The sequence below is a fragment of the Polistes dominula genome, unplaced genomic scaffold (genome assembly GCF_049000335.1).
Source record: "Polistes dominula isolate Pdom_NZ unplaced genomic scaffold, Pdom_raw_medaka contig_74, whole genome shotgun sequence".
NCBI classification, from domain to species: domain Eukaryota; kingdom Metazoa; phylum Arthropoda; class Insecta; order Hymenoptera; family Vespidae; genus Polistes; species Polistes dominula.
In genome coordinates, this window is record NW_028300953.1 from 1,298,916 (window position 1) to 1,319,794 (window position 20,879).

At 32.2% G+C, this 20,879-nt stretch overlaps 2 protein-coding genes across 3 annotated transcripts; both read right to left on the minus strand.

The window, feature by feature from the left end:
* Positions 1 to 1,411: 1,411 nt before the first annotated feature.
* PlexB (plexin B) lies at positions 1,412 to 16,561 on the minus strand. Of its 2 annotated transcripts, none has more exons than XM_015317096.2 (7): positions 15,547 to 16,561; positions 13,844 to 14,429; positions 12,811 to 13,730; positions 12,320 to 12,723; positions 11,737 to 12,229; positions 7,905 to 11,654; positions 1,412 to 7,818 (listed from the first exon to the last, which is right to left on the minus strand). In XM_015317096.2, the coding sequence occupies exons 2-7, from the start codon at positions 14,232 to 14,234 to the stop codon at positions 7,711 to 7,713; spliced, it is 6,066 nt and encodes a 2,021-aa protein (XP_015172582.1). In that variant the 5' UTR covers positions 14,235 to 14,429; positions 15,547 to 16,561; the 3' UTR covers positions 1,412 to 7,710. The 2 variants fall into 2 exon arrangements, with proteins under 2 accessions (XP_015172582.1, XP_015172583.1); XM_015317097.2 differs by having other exon boundaries at positions 14,946 to 16,561.
* Positions 16,562 to 16,714: 153 nt separating this feature from the next.
* LOC107064420 (vasa intronic gene) lies at positions 16,715 to 20,541 on the minus strand. The gene is made up of 6 exons (XM_015317094.2): positions 20,159 to 20,541; positions 19,286 to 19,439; positions 18,990 to 19,178; positions 18,817 to 18,888; positions 18,220 to 18,727; positions 16,715 to 18,083 (listed from the first exon to the last, which is right to left on the minus strand). The coding sequence occupies exons 1-6, from the start codon at positions 20,409 to 20,411 to the stop codon at positions 17,991 to 17,993; spliced, it is 1,269 nt and encodes a 422-aa protein (XP_015172580.1). The 5' UTR covers positions 20,412 to 20,541; the 3' UTR covers positions 16,715 to 17,990.
* Between the last annotated feature and the right edge of the window lie 338 nt (positions 20,542 to 20,879).

Consider the following 20,879-nt stretch of genomic DNA (forward strand, 5'->3'; position numbering starts at 1 on the left):
AAAAAAAAACTTCTCTCACGACCATATCGTCGTCCAGTTTGTTTCTTCTTATCTTATCTTGTCATTTTTTTTTCTTTTCTTTTCTTTTATGGTCAAGAAGAAGTTTATCTATCCAATTTGGATAACACACATTATCGCAGTTTAATCGAAATTTTTCTTTGTCCTTCTCTCTTTTTTTCGTTTTTTGTTTTTTGTGTTTTTTTTTTTTCAAATTATTGTACATACATGAAATATTTTATAATAGCAATTTATTTCAATACTATTCATAAATTATTTATGAATAGTAATATTTTTTCAATGTCACATTGCAGATCATTTTTTTCATTTCTTTTTCTTTTTTTGTTGCTACGAATGTTGAACGTCTTTCTTTTCTTTTATTTATTACAAAAAAAAAAAAAAAAGAACGAACACCTATCGTGTTATAGCCAATGAGATGATCTCTCGTTAATGTTTTTGTTTTTTTTTTTGGTATTAACTGAGAAGATTATTATTTAAATTTAATTGTAATTTTAATTTTAATTTTTCTTTTCATTAAATACGCATATACATATATATATATATATATATATATATATATATATATATATATATATGCGTACTTTTATTTATGTACGTTAATCTGTACGTTTCTATATTTATATATTTATATATATATTTATATATTATATATTCACAAGTTTTTTAAGTATAGAAAAAAAAATAGTGAGATTCAAGTAAAAAAGAAGGAAAATGAGATTCAAAAATATAAAAAGAAGAATTAAGAGTAAATATTATTATTATTATATATAAAAATAATATTAAATTATAATTAATTATTATAATATTATATATATATATATATAAATTATACTATAATATTATTAATATTATAATAATATAATATATAATATTATAACTTATAATTAATTATTATAATATTATTATATTTATAAATAATATAAATAATATTAATTTTTAATAAAGTATATTTTATATATATATATATATATTTTTTTTAATTATTTTCTGTATCAATAATCTTTTAAGCGTGTTATTTTTATTCTTCTTCTTCTTCTTTTTTTGTTGAATTAAAAAAAAACTCGGATTAAAGATTTATAATTCTTCACGATTAGAAAAAATTCAATTTTTTTAGTATGAAAAAATTCTAATTGTTCATTAATATATATATATATATATATAATAAATCTGAAGATATTTAATATTATTTGGCAGTCAAAGTGAATGAAGCAATTAAAAATGCATTTAAGGATTGTTGAATGTCACATTCCAAAAGCCATACTACAACGAACAGTCATTATTCCTATTTATTACAAATTTATTTGTCATTTTAAACCAACAAAATATTTTAATCATACTCTCTCTCTCTCTCTCTCTCTCTCTCTGTCTCTTTCTCTCTTAGCTTCTTTGAATGTTTTCTTTGTTTTTTTTGTTTTTTAACGCATTACCTGCCACACACCAAAGTAAAATTAAACTTCCTTTTCTTTTTTTTAAATATCATTATTACTATTATTATTATTATTATTATTATTATTATTATTATTAATTTATTTCTTTTGTTTTTATTTACGCCATTAAGGAATGAAAAATATATTATTCGTACTATTTCTAACGAGCGTTGTGAAAAAATTGGACGCTCTTTGATTTTTCTTTCTTTCTTTCTTTCTTTCTTTTATCGAAAGCGATAAATCTTCTTATCATTGCAATTAAATATCATTATCATCATTCATTACTATCCTACTACCATCATTAATTTTATTTCTTTATATATTCGTTTACTTGGGTAAGGGCAGATAAAGAGTTAATATTTATGGATAGTTTTTTTCTTCTTTTTTTTTTTTTTTGTTTATCCATAAAATTGTACGTTTACAATTATAGTTCATATAATAATGCCGCGTTGGTTGGTAAATCGTTGATTTATTTATTTATTTATTTATTTTTTTTTTTTTATATAAACTAGAATTATATAAGTATAGACGGTTTATGTGTTGTTTTCAATATATTATATGTACACGATTCTAAAAAATAAATGTAAAAAATAATAATAATAATAATATTAACAAAACACGCTTCTCTCTCTCTTGAATTTCTTTCTTCCTCTTTCTTACTTAAATGCAAATATTAGATCGAGTCATAAATAACTTCCGTTGTTTTATGAAACAAACAATGGTGTTTCTGCGACTGATAAAAATGCAAGACACCTTTCATGGAGTTTGTTTTTGCACTCTTTGCAATTGTTCAACGTATCTATTGGATTTTGTTCCAATATTACCTTTAAAAGGTTCACCAAAGTCGGAAATACGTCCTGCCACTCGGTTGTTCATCTTTTAAGATTGTATCTTAAGAACGGAATTTTACAAAACAATTTCTGACTGTCCTATCAGTTATCAGTTCTACACTGTATACGCTGTATATTTGTTCAATTGCCACCTTAGTGCTAATTGCCTTGTTTCAATTCTTCAAGCATTACATGTCGAATATGCACTTTGGTAGTGCATATGGTGGTGGGCATGCAATGGTTTAGAAAAATGGTTAAATGTAAAATTGACTGTATTAAAAAGTTAACAAAAGACTAACTGAATCTTCATCTATACAGTGATATCAAAAATTTGTTTGTTTCGATGACTTATAGTAATGCCTTGTTTCAATTCTTAAAGCATTACATGCACTTTGGTGGTACATATGGTGGTGGGCATGCAGTGGTTAAGAAAAATGATTAAATGTAAAATTGACTGTATAAAAAAGTTAACAAAAGACTAACTGAATCCTCATCTATACAGTGATATCAAAAATTTGTTTGTTTCGATGACTTATAGTAATGCCTTGTTTCAATTCTTAAAGCATTACATGCACTTTGGTGGTACATATGGTGGTGGGCATGCAATGGTTAAGAAAAATGGTTAAATGTAAAATTGACTGTATTAAAAAGTTAACAAAAGACTAACTGAATCTTCATCTATACAGTGATATCAAAAATTTGTTTGTTTCGATGACTTATAGTAATGCCTTGTTTCAATTCTTAAAGAATTACATGCACTTTGGTGGTGCATATGGTGGTGGGCATGCAGTGGTTAAGAAAAACGGTTAAATATAAAATTGACTGTATAAAAAAGTTAACAAAAGACTAACTGAATCCTCATCTATACAGTGATATCAAAAATTTGTTTGTTTCGATGACTTATAGAAATGCCTTGTTTCAATTCTTAAAGCATTACATGCACTTTGGTGGTGCATATGGTGGTGGGCATGCAGTGGTTAAGAAAAATGGTTAAATGTAAAATTGACTGTATAAAAAAGTTAACAAAAGACTAACTGAATCTTCATCTATACAGTGATATCAAAAATTCGTTTGTTTCGATGACTTATAGTAGATAAATACGAAAAATAGATTTTACATAGTCGCATCGGAAGTTACTTATGACTCGACCTAATAGAAATGCAATTTAAATTAAAACACATTCAGATCTATTTTGAAGTTTACAAAAAAGACAAAAAAAAAAAAAAGAAGGAACAAAATAATACAAATAAAAGAAGAAAAAAAAATAAATTATTTGACAAATAATAATTATCATTAAGAATTTGTAGATAATAATTAAATTATCAAATATTTTTGTCTTAATCTTAATGAAATTTTTTTGTCTTATTAACGAAAAGGCTCACGTTAAAATGTATGATAGAATAAGATTTAGCATACATATAATAAGTATCATTATTTTTGTTTCATATTTTCGTTATTTTTTTTTTTACAATATTTTCGCGAACAAGGGATCATACACACATACATATATATATATATATATCTCATTTGTTCATACGAATGTATGCGTTTTACAAAAATAATACTAACGATACTCTCGTATTTTCACAATAACCACCATCTTTTCTTTCTTTTTGTTGTGTGTTTTGAGTATATTAAATTCGAATGGTTTATAATTTTCGAGAATATATATATAATAATCAATTTAAATAAAAAAAATAAAATAAAAAAAGAGATTTCTTAAAATAATAATAATAATAATAATAAAAATAAAGATCATGTGTATACACATACATACAAATACAATCTTGCACTCAATTTGATACAAATATACGCACAGAGAAATGTAAAACAAACAAAAAATGATGCGAACAAATATGTTTGATGCAGAGTGTACAGATTAACGCACATTTCAATAATAATAATAATAATAATAATAATTAATTAATTAATTAATTATAGAGAAAGAGAGTTAGTCTGTTTTGTAATATAAATAAATACAATACATATAATAGTGTGAGATAATATGAATTAATTAATGTCGCAGGGGAGGGATGATTCCGGGGGACTTTGAGATTAATTGAAATACAATTAAGGGGTTGAAAGGATTGTTTAAGTACAAGAGAATGTTTTTTGCCCCCAGATATTCCCTAGGCCTACCACTGACAAAACATCATCAAACTTCCTCTATTTTTTTGTTTTCTTTTTATTATTTCTTGTCAAACTGATTGAGAATTTTTGATAATTTTAGCGCATTTAAGAAAGCCTTGGCAGTGTGCGCTGAATTGTTTCATTAAATTCTTTCTTTTGTTCGGAATAATACAAGTTAAGAGATGAATTGAACGATCATCTCAAGAATGTTACTTAAAAAAAGAAAAAAGCCAGTCTTATATATATGTATTAAACTAAACATAAAATGCATTTATAAAGGAATACTATGTGTACATGTCGTTGTTGTTAACGACAACAAAAAAATTCTTTTTAACACGTTCGCGACGGGGCCTGAATTCACCAGCCGCACCGTGGGGCGAGGCTGTGTTTCGTACGCGATCCCATCGGGCGGGCTGAGCTCTCGGTGGTACATGAACCGTAGCTGCATTATAGCAATTGACTTGGATATCGGATCAAATGGCATCTTATTACAGTTGCTTAAGAAAAAAATTGTTTTTAACACGTTCGCGACGGGGCCTGAATTCACCAGCCGCGTCGTGGGGCGAGGCTGTTTTTCGTACTCGATCCCATTAGAGCGGGCTGAGCCCTCGGTGGTACATGAACCGTAGCTGCATTATAACAATTGACTTGGATATCGAATCAAATGGCATCTTATTACAGTTGCTTAAGAAAAACAGTGAAATGGTATAGCTACAATACAGCTACTTTGCGGAACAGTAATAGTAAATGCGTATTACATACACAAAACATGAGATAGTGGTCAAATGAGTATTTTGAAATTTAGGAACAAAATTATTCAGAAATTATTAACAACTGAAGAAATGTCAATAAGACAAATAAAGGATAGCAACCTTCATTTTATAAAGAGATATCCAGGCATTGCAGGAAATGTTACAGAAAATTGTCAGAATGCGTGGGGGCCCCATCATCATAGCTGCAAAAAGAAGCCAAACGCGATTACGACATTTTACCGGCGACTCTTTGCGACAATTAGCCGGCTTTGTGTATACAATGTTTTCGGATAAATTCACAAAAATAAATAGTTCTCCTATGTATATAAATATGTAAATAAATTTGATAGTTACAATAATCACTTATTTATTAGATTGACACTGGCCGTGTACCACCGGTGGCTCATCTCGCCCGATGGAACAATTCTGCATGTACCACCGGTGGCTCATCCCGTCCCATGGGACAGATAAAAATGTACCACCGGTGGTACACCCCGTCGCTTGTTAACGTGTTAAATGCATTTAGAGCATCATCGATAGAGTGACTTTCTTATTTTTATTTATATATATATATATATCTGATAAAATGGATGATGAAAAAAAAGTGCTTCTTGACAAATATACACATTTTGTTCAATACTGTTGTTGTCTTCTCCTAATCAAATAATAAAATAAAAAAGAAAAAAAATATATTTACTATGTGTGTGTATATTATTTCTATACCCAATCATATAAAACATTTTTTTTTGTTGCATTTGTTATACGGTTTCTCTTAACAATAATACGATAAGAATCATCATTATTGAATGATCAGTGTTAATAATATGTATATAAGTAATAGTAGTAGTAATAGTAAGTAGTAATAGTAGCAATAATAGTAGTAGTAGTATGAATAGTAGTGTAATAATGATAGAGATGATAATATAGTAGCTGTAATAATGACAATAGTGACTTGTAAATTGTAATCATTGAAATTTCAACGCGTTAATAATACGAGGTCAAGATAATGTTTCTTTTTTTTTTTTTTTTTTTTTACTAAAGTCCATTTTATCTTTTTTTTTATCTTGGCCACATATTAATATGCAATTAGAATGAAATATAAACACCATGATGACAATGATGATGATCTTACTGAGATTTTTTCCTTATTTTTTTCTTTTCTTTTCTTTTTTTTCTTTTTTTCTTTTCTTCTGAAAACGACGATCGCAAATTACACAACAACGATAATATTCCATCATATCCATATTGATTGCCTAAAAAAAAAAAAACAAAAAAAAAACAAGTATGAACAAAATATGAATTCTAAACAATGATTTTTTTTTTTTTTTTATAAATAAAGAGACGTTTCTTAAACATGATGAACATACGTAGTATTAGAGATAGGCCTAATAAACTGATCGAGCTGCTCACATAACTCTTTATCCTTGAATTTTTTTGTTCGCTAAAGTTACTTTTTAATTGTCTTTAATTTAATATTAATCTCTTATTCTGTATCTTTCAACAGATCTCATTTATCAACTTATAATACATATATAGTCCCTCTCTCTCTAGCTAGCTCACTACAATCCATGAAGAGGTGTGTGTGTTGCGTGATTTTTGCTTCATATATTTTTCATGTGTATGTATATATATATATATATATATATTTATATATTTATATATAACATATTAATAATTATATGTATCGTAAATGAAGATAGTAGGCATAGCCACTCGTGCTCGGATCACAGACTACTCGCTGTCGTACACCATTTTTGTACAAACAGTCTGATGGAAACAATGGCTTCTTCTTTTTCTTCTTCTTCTTCTTCTTCTTCTTCTTCTTCACACTTGTTCTCTTCTTGCACGTATTTATTGTGTTGTGTATATATACGTTTTGTTTTTATTTATTTATTTTTTTTTTTATTTAATTACATGCATAGATATTTTACTTATTGTTAATTGGAATTTAAAAAGTCACATTTAAATTTCTAATTAATAATCATATATATATATATATATGTATATATAATCCCATTAATTTGCATTTATAATCCTTAAACCTATGTCTTCTTTATGTACTATAGCACAATATCTTTGAGTAGCCAAGATCTCTAGTGCGAAAGTTTTACATGCAATATATCACACATACACTATCATTGAGATTCAAATGAGTATTTCAGTCGCTCGTCCTTATCGTCAATATATTTTACAGTAGGCATTCATTTTATCATTTTAAAGTACCTCTATATTTATATTACAAATTAGGTTTAAGGATTACAATTGCCAATATAACTTTGTTTGTGTCAATATCTATGCATGTTCTCTCATCTCGCCAGTGCACAATTTTAATGAGACAAACAAAACACTGCAGCAGGATTTATGACAACATCCCGTGCACTATTATCACGTGGCTATCCTTAGCAAAATCACACATACTTACGGCATTGTTATGCACATGGCGTGTATATTTGTACATATGTAAACGAGGTGTATCTGATGCATGAAGTGGAGGCACTAGTCAGTGTTTCTGGAGAGGTCGATAGGTCCTGGGATGGAAAGTAGGAGGTTGTGTCAGCAGGCACTAGTCTCTTCCCCTTGGAGTGTGCATGCTACGTTTTCTAGTTTATGTGCTAGGTGTAATTTGCGACAGCCTGCATCTGTCTCCAAGGCCTCTAAGATCTGAAATAAATAAATATATATTTACATTAGATATAAATATAATAATACATTATTAATAAAAACAAAAATACAAACATAAAACTCACTTGTTCATAATACTTGTTGACATACTTGTACAGTTCTTTCAATGCTAAAACCACGTCAAATTCATTAGCATGAGACGCACTCAATTGTTGCATGGCACTAGACATTTCTTGATCTGTTATTAATGGCAGCCTCTGTACGTCCGTATAAAAACGACCAACCTTTTCTCTGTAATGTGGTATATCCTTGGCAAATAATAATTTATTTGACGGAGAATCTTTGCCTAATCTGTGTTCAGTCATGGAACACGAATCCATAAATGTTTGTGCTATTACAGAGAGGCTGGAGTCGACTGTCGTAGACTTGTTAATATCGAACATGAAATCTGGATTTTTAATAAAATTCACCCAAAATCTCAATGGCAAACTATTTGATTTCCACGCGTGTGCCACTTCTGGATCTACAATACCATGTTGTTTAGCAGCTTCGTCGAGTAAGTCAAATAACCATTTAACAGCACTGGGTAGTGCTTCATTAGCCGTCAATATCGTATTAAGAAAATCGTCAACGAATTTTTGGACAGTGCCCTTGGTTGAGAGCAACCTCGTTAAGAATATTTCAGGAATGGCTTTGTGCGTTCGTTCAGGATGATGGTGGTGTTTGTTACTTGTGAAACCCATACCAGGAGGATAGTGTACTTCTTCTATAGGCCTCACCAAATGGTATAATCGTTGATTACCTCCGTGCCCACTCTCGACGTCACCATTCGCCGTTATTATCGGCGGTGAATGTTGAGAATCAAAATAACACCCGCTAACAGGATGGTTATACATTATAGGACTTATTAAGCTGTGATTTGGTGCGGATGGAAGATGAGTGGACGAACAATGATTTGCATGCCGATGTAAATGATGATGATGACCATGATGATGGATCGGTTGTTGTTGATGATGATAATGGGATGGTTTACAGGCATGACATGGTAGTTTACAAGAAACAGGAAAGCCATCATTTTGTCTAGGAATAAGAGACATTACAGCAGATTCCTTGACACCATAATGAGCTAACGTATTTATCTTCTTCCATTCGCCGCTACATTTGGTAGTCAGATCCTCATCTTGAAGTGTTAAATGGCCACCACGACCATGTCTCCATTCTAGATCTACATCATGAATGGACGGCCTTAACGAAAATGGAGTATTTTTGTATAGTGCATCCAAAATTTTAGATTTCACTTGACTTATCGTGTCGCAATCTAAAACCTTGCACTGAATTTTTTCATCCAAATCATCTTGAACAACGTGCAACGTCACAACACTGTGCTCTATTTGTTCACGTAAAAGTCTTTCCTCGGATAAGGAATAACGTGCGTCGTGTGTAATAACATCCACAGGACCTTTTTCTATTTGATGCTTAATAGCTTTGAATAATAAAAATAACGACGAACCCGCGTAATCTTTCAAATAATTATACATACAAAGTGCCATCCAATTGGTAAGCATTTTTTCAACTACAGACTCTGTTCTCCTTAACATAAGTTGTGGATGTTTCGTATTAACCGCTTTCTCGATCAGTCTAAGTAATAAATTCATAAGTATATCAGTTGCGTATTCCATTTTTCCCATTAACACTACCATCAATAATGAAGCAACGTTAACTTTGTCACGTATATTGAAATCCTTTTGTGCCTCTAACGTTTCAATAAATGTTAATACAAAGTATTTATTATTAATAAGTTGTTCAAATTGCACCATTGCAGCATCATAATTTGTGCGAGAGACATTGCTGCGTGATCGTTGATCATTCAATATTGGATGATCTATAACACCAGGGAAAAAGACTTTCATAATATAATTTTTATGGTCGAGTGTTGGTATGCCGGACGATTCGAGATCAGCTGTTAGATCTGTCATGTCAGTTTGTAATTCGGCAAATGCTTGTTTGCATTCCATTCTAACGTTACTTTCGAGAGTATCCATTTGTATTTGTATTCGTTTATATTCTCTTTCGGCTTGTGTACTTTTTCTTCTATAAATGATTAACACCAAAATGAACAAGAATATAAGACCAAATGTACCAGCAGCGATACCAGCTATTGCTTCCGGTGGTATTGGATAAGATTTGATAACCTCGTAATGAAGATACCCGATAGGAAATCGTAAACTCTTTCCAACACGTACTACTACCAAGGGTAAACCATTTTCTGTTTTTATTCCAAGTTCATCGGTAGAATCGGGTTGTTGATCAGGTGGTGTACACACCAATTGAGACAATGCAAGGGAAGTAACGTTACATGGCATCATACCAACGGTAACATTGACGTCAGATTCATCACTTGCGTAATTTAAATTTTCTCCTTCGATTACTAAAGTATCACCTTTATACAATTTCACATTACGTGGAAATGGAAAAAATTTCGGATCCTCGACGTACAATAAACGATTTCTAAGACTTTGAAAGTGCTTTTCCAAATCTCTAACACTTTCCACGTTGTCCATAATAAATGCTATTTTAAATGATAATTGAGATTCAACTCTCATAGATTGTGAAATACCTGTTGCCGTACGTTCGTTACGATGAAGAGATACAAATCTTCCAGCAACACTAGGACTTGGACATTCCATTTGTGTTGGATTTAATACCGTACAAATGGTACGATTAACTGGCATAATTTCAGTTTCAAAATAAACTTCCATTTCTGGTTTTTGAATGGTATCCAAATTCGTACCGTGAACGGTTATCATTCGTCCCCCAGAAGCAAAACTTTTCAATGGTTTGATCTCCATTATAGTTGGATCGTGTGTATAATTAAATGGATTATTTACCAATGTACGATTTGCTCCGTCAATGGATAAAGTTAACTTATGAATCCTTCTTACACGACCAGATTTACTTGTAACGCATGTTAATCTTGTACTACTTGCTTGCGTTGCATTCACGTGACACGGTAGTTCATCCAAATACGCAGATATCGTACTTCCAATATTTAAATACATACCAGTAATGGCTAGTTGTGTACCACCACTTTGTGGACCAACAGATGGATAAATACCAGTTAGACGTATATCTTTGTAATTAAACAACACCGCACTTTCTGTAAATCCAGCGTCATTACCAACGACTACAGAAGCTGTATCCGTTGCTTCATGTTGGCCTGTTCGGCAAACAATACGAACGGACACTTCATAGTCCATCAAAGTACATGGGGTATCTCCAATATGTATTTTTCCTTCAACGTCACTTTTCATTAATCCTAAATTACTGCCTTCTATGGTGACTAACGTTCCACCTTCAATTGGCCCACTTAGGGGCTTGATCATGTCTATCCTAGGTTTTGGACATTCTGTAAATAATGCATGCAAACAAGAATGTTTATACACACAACTATTCCCACACCATGTACATTCGAATCGTGGATCTCTCGTTAAACAGAGAGAACAGTCTGCATGCTCTCTATGGGATCCAAGTACTTCACATTTATAAAGTATTATTTTTGTCTGATCTACGTAATGATTGGCATTCCAAACGACGGTTACTTCAGCTTTATATTTTCCCGTAAATGCTTCGTATGAATATACTGTTTTGTCACAAACTATAAAACGACTGCTGTCAACTCTTGCTTGAACTTTCAAGTTAGCTCCTTCTATCGTAACGATACACTGAAAACCACTGTGGCCAACTTGTGGATGTGGTAAATTTTCAACTTCTAAAATGATTTCTTTAGGTACACTGTTTGGTAACATCAAAGGTTCCTTCTGTGGTACGAATCTAGGGCAGTACTGAGCTCCGTGTGCAGCAAGATGTGCTTGATTCTATACATAATAAAAATACAATAAAAAATATGAAAAATTGATTTTAAGAAGAAAATATAAGGAATATCAACAGCACACTTACATTTTCTCCTGATATTATACCTTGGCAGCTTGTATTGTGCGTACATTTATTATCATATACACACCAGCTGCACGCCCATTGAGATTTGACACATTCAGTGCATACGGTGTGTCTGGAGCAATCGAAAAATGCAAAATTGCGTGAAACGAAATCTTTGTTGGTTTCACTTGAACGAACAGATAATGGCACAAGAACGTGATCAGTTCCATCAATTATATTAGGCCTTTCTGAAATAGGTGGTGTAGGACAGGAAAGGCCAAAAACAGTCATCAATGCATCAATTGGTTCTGCATTGCCAAAAACGCATTTGTAATTAGCACCTGCTGGCAATTCGGGTAATGTTCTAATTGTTAACTGAACCGTAATCATCTGATTGATAGGCAAATGATCAGGAAACACTTGCTCAAAATCAATACACTGTTGACCAGTGCCTAAGGACAACCATCTTGGACTACTATGACTTGCTTTTTGACAATCACCTCTAACTGTGCATCTATATGAAATAAAATATAATTATAAACAATTAACAAAATGTTTAATAATTTGCGAAACAATGAGTAGTAATAAATAAATTTGTATTTACCTTTTTTCCAAGGAACACCAACCACAATAAGGATCTTTTGCATCAAGACAACTACTGCAATTTGTATAACTACTACAATGTTCTACTTTGACTTTTGAAATTCTTGATGTTGACAATACATATAAATGTTCTCCATCTGGAGAGATTGCTGTATCAGGTAATAATCTTTGACCTTTGTCAATTACAATGCTTTCATAAACAAATGCTTCAGTTGCAGAAAGTAAAACTTTTTTCAATACACCATCGTCAGTTCCAAAAAATGCTATTGTATGGCTTTCTGTATTTGCTACGGTCACAGAAGTCACAAATGTATCAGGAAAATGTAAAATTGCTTGACTTACAATAGGTGATACGCCAGAAATTTTCAAGCCTACTTCACAAAAATTAAGAATATTTCCGGTATTCTGTAACAAATTGATGACAACAACAAAATATGCGAATATTTGTCAAAATGATAAATACGTATATATATATATTATATTTATACTTACACCAGCCGAAGGACATTTTCCATCTTGTATCGGACCACTCACGTAACCCATGTTGCGATATTTGATGGTACCATTGAAGCACATATGAATATTTTCATTAAATTTCGTTTCAATTTCCTGTAGACTGTAGATACAAACTGCTGAGCGTGACAAAGGTTCATTTGTAATACCTTTGCTCGGAGAAAACACAGAAACAAACACAGGATCACCAACAGATATTCCAAGCTGCATTGCCAAATCGCTTCCTGCTGATGCAACCTTAGCATCTTGTACTAAATTATAAAGATGTTGTTTTCCATCTCCTAGATCTACCGTACATTGCAATGTCACTTCCGTATAACTATCATAATTTTGATCACTTATACAAATTCTTGCTAATCTAGATGTATATCCCAATTCTTCTTGCTCAGGAAGATAAGATTGTTTCTGTACTAATACAAAGTATGCGTAATCACTCGCATTAAATCCATAGACATATTTGACTAAGAAATGATCTCTATATTTAACATCTATATATACTATCGATTGTTTGGTAAATGAAAATTCAGCAATTTCTAAATTACGAAGATTTCTGCTCGAAATGGCAGGTACATCGTGCCGATAGTCTCCTTTGTTGGTAAATGTTGTACCTACATATAGGATATTTGTTTTTCCCCATGGATTATAACTTTGACCAATGAAAGCATACGTAGAAGAGGTTTCATCATTAGCTGCTACACTGAGAGGAATAAATTCTGGCTTAGTAGTTATGTTTGACATTTTGTACTTTTCACAAGCACCCTGACGAAGAGAACCACATGCAATTAAGGTCCGTGATTCGAGATCAGCAATGAGAAGCTTGTTTACGTTGTTCATTAATGTTGTTGTATCTCTTGGAGAACAGCCTGTAGCATGACACTGAGGATTGTCCAATATTGGTCCTAAATATATAAAAAAACAAAAAGAAAAAGAACAAACGAATTGAAACTTTTGAAATGAATATCAAGATTTTGTATAAATGAGAATGCATGTTAAACATTAAAGATGAATTTACCTGTTGAAACATGTTCTTCAAGCTTAAGATTTGAATCAAGCTGTAAGAGTCTGTTAACAGCCCCAATATAGAGTCTCTTTGTGACAGGATCTATGGCTAGATGATTAAATCGTAGGGCACCTTCTCTCGTTGTATTTGGATCTAAGGCATAAAATCCATATTGTTGACTTTCTTCAGCAGGAAATTGTGCAGCAATGTGTGGTGATTTATTCTCTTGTGGTGGTACAGTAGTACTAGCAGGGGTGTCTATTGCTGCAGTTACCAATACCACTAAAAACCAAGTGGCAACAGACATGGACGAAAATAATGATCCATGGAAGGACGGTTGCAGCAAGCAGCAAGGTGAAAATATTGATGAAATAGAAAATGTTCTATACTCCAGGAATCTCATGGTGTGTATACGACACCTAGCAAAGCACGTGCGCGCACGCTAGGCGTGTGCGTTTGTGCGTATGCAAGGCTAGGGTAGGAAGCTTAATAGGTATAGTTAGGGTATAATAACCGCTGGTAGAACGCCAATATGAACACGTTACTACCAGCAATGTGTATGGCCAGGTACCGACATGATGCTCACTGTCCGGTACCCCTGAAACAATAATACAAAATTCAAAAATAAGTATCAAAATAAACAAAGTTTTAAACAATTAATTAGTAAGACAAATATGTAAATATTTTGTTTTTTTGTTTATGTAATTATATAAATGTATGCATATCATTTAAAATGTAGAATTTAAGATTGTTGTTTATTAGCATTATTAGCATGACGTTCTCTTAACCCCACTTTAATAATAAAAATAGAAATGTAACATTCATTGTTAATTAATTTATGAAAAATTCAATGTAAATTTGATCTCTACACATGTTTTTTAATAAAATATATGTTTACATTTGTTTGAAATTAGTGAAAGTAATCGATGTATCGTCTGACATGTTAATTACATTATCATGAAAGTAATACGATAATCAATGATACAAAAAAATAACAATATAATTATTATGACATATTATGACACGTTAAAACATTTAAAAAGATTTTAACATTAATGACAGACACACTAAGGCAGATGGCTCCACGCTTTTAAGGTAACATCGTATCACGCACCGCCCTTCATTAACGTGGCCAGCAGAACTCTCTTGACAGCTATAAGGCCACTGTCTTTGCACAAAGGCAAGGACCTTGTATGTCTCTTGCAATTTAGCGGCCACCGTCGTGATACAAAAACTTGTCAAGTATTCATAGATTATTTTCTTTCCTTGAATTACGATTATCACCTTGGCGTAACAATACGAATTATTAGATGGGGGGAACAAAAAAATGATTAGATGAAACAAAGGGTAAAAGCACCAAAAAAAAAACAAAAGAAAGACGTCTATCCATCTAGAGAAAAAGAGAGAGAGAGAGAGACAGACAGAAAGGGAGAAAGAGGAGAAAGGGAGAAAGAGAGAGAAAGAGAGATGAAACGCTTACACATTTAAACTCTTGATAGCATAAAATGGAACGTACGATTATCAATCACTTGTATATAATATTATCGCGACACGAATAAAAAATAAGAATGGAATGAAAAGAAGAAAGAATAAAAAAAAAGGAAAGTGAAAAAAAAGTAGTAGGAAGAAGAAGAAGAAGAAGAAGAAGAAGAAGAAAAAGAAAAAGTCGTAAGACATATTTGATTTCGTATCGAATGTATCAAAATGAAAATTACCTTTTCCACGTAAAAACGAAGACGTAGGAAACGGTTGTAAGATTGAAGAATCCGATGAGAGGTGGTGGTGGTGAATTGCCACGGCTACGGCACATCGCGGATGTGCACCATGTCTCGTGAACCTCTGTATCCTCGATCGAATTATTTTCTATATACTTGTGTGTATAAGATGGGAACACCGTTGTATTTTACACAAATTGAAAACTTTTATTTTGTCTATATATTTGACAATAAGTTAGGGTTCATTCGTGTCGCCCAGGCCGCACGTGTGTAAAATTCAATCGAACAATGTATTCATCGATTCACTCCACAACACAACACTAAACAGGGAGTCGGGAATAAGCCGCCATTAAAATTCGACCGACGATAGAGCCTGCTCGCACGAGTTTAGGGCAAGTTGGGGGCCGTGGCTGCGGCATGCGCTCCTGTTCTCCCTCTCCCTTTCTCTTTCTACCATTCGTCCTTTTTTCACGGGCTTAGCCCTCTCTTCTTCTCTCTCTCTCTCTCTCCTCTTCCTCCTCTTCTTCCCTCCTAATCACCGATACCCCTCGCACTTGTCGCCGCGTCCCGCTACCGCAGCGCTTCCCATCGGATCAAATTGGAAACAATCTTGTTTCTTTGTCTACTATCTTCCTTCCTTTTCTTTCCTTTACTCTATACTAATGTTAACGGACTTTTAAAACTATTTCAAGTATTTCATCAAATATTTCATGCGTACTCTTTTCTTTTTTTCTCTTTTTAATGCATACATGATTAAATGTAATTTGTAAGGAGAGAGAAAGAGAGAGAAAAATATTAAAAAATCATTCGTATCATAACATACCTTTCATTCTTCTTTCCTTCATTTCCTGTAGATTTGAAACATAAATTGTATTTTTTTTTTGTTTTCAATATTATTTTTTGGTCCATAATATATTATTTTCGATTAAGGGCCGAATGAAATGGACTGATCTTGTCACAATTTATTATTGTAAATATCATGTTATTTACACATATACCTAAGCTTTTCAAATAGCTTCGTAAAGTATTCCTTATCGTGGAGAGAGAGAGAGAGAGAGAGAGAGAGAGAGAGAGAGAAAGGGGGGGGGGGAGGGAGAGGACCGGGATGTGTCGTGTGTATGTGTACGTCAATTATTGGCTGTATTATTTAAACGTATAACAACTGTCGTAAATAACTAATATAGCAATTTATAATTAAGAATATGACAATCGCTACGAATAAGTATAACACGTACCGGATTATCAAATTCATTCTGCCATCCCTTACACTGCAGTTTAATCGCTTCCTATTTTTTTAAAATTTGTTATACATTTGTAAAGCTGTGTAGTCATTCAGTGTATGGTAATCTAATATTAATCATCACTTAAACGTTACATTCAAATTGGTTACATCTGAAGGGAAAGTAAGTAGTATCTATGTCTTTCTATAAGCCAAACTTATTTTAGCTAAGTAAACATTTTTAGTAGAATCGTTTATTACATAGAAACATACGCTTCGGGAATCTTAAGTTTTACGCGCGGTAAGCAATGTCGCTTGCCAACTGCGATCAGGAAGGCTTTTTTTCAAACACCGTATAAAAATTATAAAACATAAAGGGTGTTTAAAATTTATAGCTACACGGTTATCGTACATATGTAATTTTATATACGTATCGGTGCTGCATTCAGCCTCCTCTTAGGCCCTCAATGCGACATCAAAATTAAAATTTATGATTACCTCGCTTAAATTGTTCTTTTTTTTTTCTTTTCTTTTCTTTTACTTTACTTTACTTATTTTCTTTTTCCATACATTTTCGATAAAATCTTCTTTCCGTTCAGAGTAATATTATGTATATGTATATGTATATATACATATATATATATATATTTGCTTCGAAATAATATATATATAAATACATATATATATATATATATGTCGCAATATTTAGAGTCTTTAAGTTATTTCAACTTATGTAAAATGGATCTCGCATTTGACTTTGTATTTCTTAATCCGAGTCTTTATGAAAAAAATTTCTTCGACTTCTTTCTTATTTCTTTTTTTTTTTTTTTTTCAGCAAATTCACGATTATATTAACAACGTTCGTTCAGATATGCTGCTTCACTGATCTCATATTGCCACTTATGTTTTATATTTCACAATTACATATGGTCAATCTTCATGTAAGCACTAAGAATCTTATTTGGATTCTTTTGTACTAACATAAGCTTTGCACGAATTAATCATGTGTCAATATGAAGCAGCGCTTTTGGGCGCTAAGTTTTATTCAAATTACGTATCTCATTCTGCAAAAGGTACTGTATGAAGATGCATTAATAATATTGTCACTGATGTAAGACGGTTGATAATAATATTCGTAATAATAATTGTAATTTTATCTGTCATAAAAGTACTGTTGGTGGCTGCGGTGGTAGTGGGATATTGTATAATCAAAAGACGAAGCTTTCTATCCCAAAGAAGGGAAATCATTCTCGTCATCTACTTTTGGAGCATTTTGACGACCGCGCGGTGATCTTTGTTCGTTTTGAGGCGCCTGCATCTGTAACGATTTATTCACACAATTAATATTATATAACATATTGAGTTAGTTAAACTATCAAAACAAAAGAACGTCCTTACAAAATATTGTAAATATACATATATATATGTATGTATAAATGTATAAATATACTTACTGTAGGACCACGAGAATCCCCATCTCTGGGAGCATCGCGATTTCCAAATCCACGGCCGTTGACACGTTCACCGCCGCGACCACCGCGTCCTCCTCGACCGCGTCCTCCAGTGCCGCGTCGTGCATCGCTAAATTGTATTTCGATGCCTAAGACACGTTTTTGCCTTCCAGCACGCTGAGGAAATTCAGCAGCTGCATCGAATTCCTCCTCAACTTCTTCCTCTTCTTCGGAGCCTTCTTTCTTTCGCTCCAAAGCATACATCTTCTTCCACCGGGACAAGTCTTCACCTTCCCCGGCTTTGCGCAAATTATATTTGGGCTTTGCCCTTCGGTTTTGACGGCGTTTCCATTCGTCTAAAGTCAATTCGTGTGACTTTAGCACTTGCCGTTTTTCGTCTGTTGAAGCCTCTGCCGATGTTTCTCCTTCCTTAACTTCAGTTGATGTTGGGGTAACTTCAGTTTCAGGCTTCTCATTTACCCAATCAACATTTTCTTGATTTAAGCTTTCCCTGATGATAAAATATTGAGAAATTGAATGACTTAATGTACATGGCAGTATATATCAAGTTGATTTTTCTCGTATAGATTTATTACTTACTCTATCTCATCGTTATGAGTACCCCAATTGTGACTTCCTGCGCCATCCTTCTTATCAATTGGTTTGATTCCTCTATTTATACAAAAAGGATATATATGATGAATTAGTATTGAATCAATTAATGGAACATTTCAATTGTACTAATTAATAAATATATTAATATTAATACGAACGTTTTATCGGAGCCAGATTGGCGATCGAATTCACGTTTTCCGCGGTTATCGTAACCACCCCTGCCACCACCTCTTCCACCACGTCCGCGGCCCATTCCTCGCATGCCCCCACGTCCTCTGCGATCACCGTAATCACCACCACGTTGGTTTTCATTGGTGTTACGATATTCGCGTATTTCACGAGCTTCGCTATAAAACAGTACAAAATAAATGATCATTTTATCTATTGATATGCAAATGTTATAAACAATGTTATTAAGCTTTAAATATTTAATATATAGATTCAATATACTAACCCATTATGTCCACGTCTTATTTCTCCTTGGTTGCGAATTGTTCTTTCGCAATCTTCACGGTTACGCCTATTGTTATGCTCTTCTCTGGATTCCCCAGAGAACTTAACGCTACGATCACCTCCAGTTATTCTTGGTTGCGTTATTTTCTTTTCACCTATCATGCAAATGCAACATTTATATTGTTTAATTGTATATAACATTTAATTAAAATTATAAAAACATAAGAAAAGATTTGTCTTGAAATGATATTCTTGATAAATTGGAAAGCGTTCTTTGTATGCGCGCATGTTACATCATGACGAATTAATAATAACAATTAAAGAATGATAGTAACTGTTATTAAACTCAAGATTTGTTTAAAACAAATAAATATAGAATGCTATTGTAATTGAAAACATTTGTAAAAGTTGTAATTAGTCTTAAAATAATCAATCTACAATGTTGTACTTGTATGCTGTTCAAATATATTTGTATACTTGAAATGCTGTTGAAAAAAAGAAAAATGGAAAAACAAAAAATAGTGAAATAAAAATAGAAGAAAATAATATAATATGAATAATATTTGTAGTTAAATGAATATATCTATTTATTCCTAGTAATAAGATTATGTGAGTCATTAGAAAAATGAAAAGTATACATGGTAACAATGCTATTGTGTTACATGTAATATGCTAGCATTAAAGTTAAAATCGGTATGAAAACTGTGAAGAGTTTTAATTACAGATAATACTCAAAAGCAAATCTAGTGGAATAGATAAGGAAAAATGATCATGAGAAGAAATATATATGAAAAGCACATGGGACCACGAGGAGAAAACCGGCGGCCATAATACCGCGCACATGAGGCCAGAAATGGTTAAGAAATAAACTAACCTGGATCTTTCTTAACTTCTTGCACTTTAGTTACTTGTTGTTGGGCATCTTTTATTACACGAGTTTTGGGCGTCTTATTTCCAGCAGGCTTTTGTGTTTCGGTCTGCTTACTCTTGTTCTCCTTTTCGGCGAGCTTATCTTTTTTCTTAGCTTCTTGCAATTTTTGCAAGTATAGTTGTGGATCTTCTGATTCGTCCCAAGCAGATGCATTTCCAAATTTATTTGTAACAGTAATGCTGTACTGATTCTCCATGTCTCTTATCCTCTCTTCTTCGAGGATTATTCGAAAATTTCACGGCTACTCTTGAGCCCTTGTGTAAGAGAGACATTCAATATTTCAATATGGCCGTATTGAAGATAGTTCACCACGAGGTCTGCGTTTGGGGAGGGACCTCATAATTGTCTTGCACCCAGCGCGCCACTTCCCCACCAACATTTTTAATAAGAATCATTTTATGTAATTTATTACCAAAAAATGTCATTAAAAAATAAGTTTTTAATTTTAGTAATATAGAATTATCAAAATACCGGCTCTAATTAATAAAATATAATTATTTTTATAGTTGTTGTATTTGATAAAATTGGCATGTTTTTCATGAATCTGCTGAATACCGAAATAAATATTTCGTAGAGATAGTTTTATATAGATTATTTTGAAAAATTTTCTTTACAATTATTGACATTTTTCAATTTTAAATTATATTTTTTATATTTTTAATAC

Excerpts from the sequence above, each read along its gene's own strand:
- PlexB (XM_015317096.2), bottom strand. The coding sequence starts at position 14,234 with ATGAGATTCCTGGAGTATAGAACATTTTCTATTTCATCAATATTTTCA. Across the intron at positions 13,731-13,843 it reads TGAAGAACATGTTTCAACAG|GACCAATATTGGACAATCCT; the intron begins GTAAATTCATCT and ends TTATATATTTAG. Across the intron at positions 11,655-11,736 it reads GTATAATATCAGGAGAAAAT|AATCAAGCACATCTTGCTGC; the intron begins GTAAGTGTGCTG and ends TATTATGTATAG.
- LOC107064420 (XM_015317094.2), bottom strand. The coding sequence starts at position 20,411 with ATGGAGAATCAGTACAGCATTACTGTTACAAATAAATTTGGAAATGCA. Across the intron at positions 18,728-18,816 it reads ACTCATAACGATGAGATAGA|GGAAAGCTTAAATCAAGAAA; the intron begins GTAAGTAATAAA and ends TTTTATCATCAG. Across the intron at positions 18,084-18,219 it reads GGGATTCTCGTGGTCCTACA|ATGCAGGCGCCTCAAAACGA; the intron begins GTAAGTATATTT and ends AAATCGTTACAG.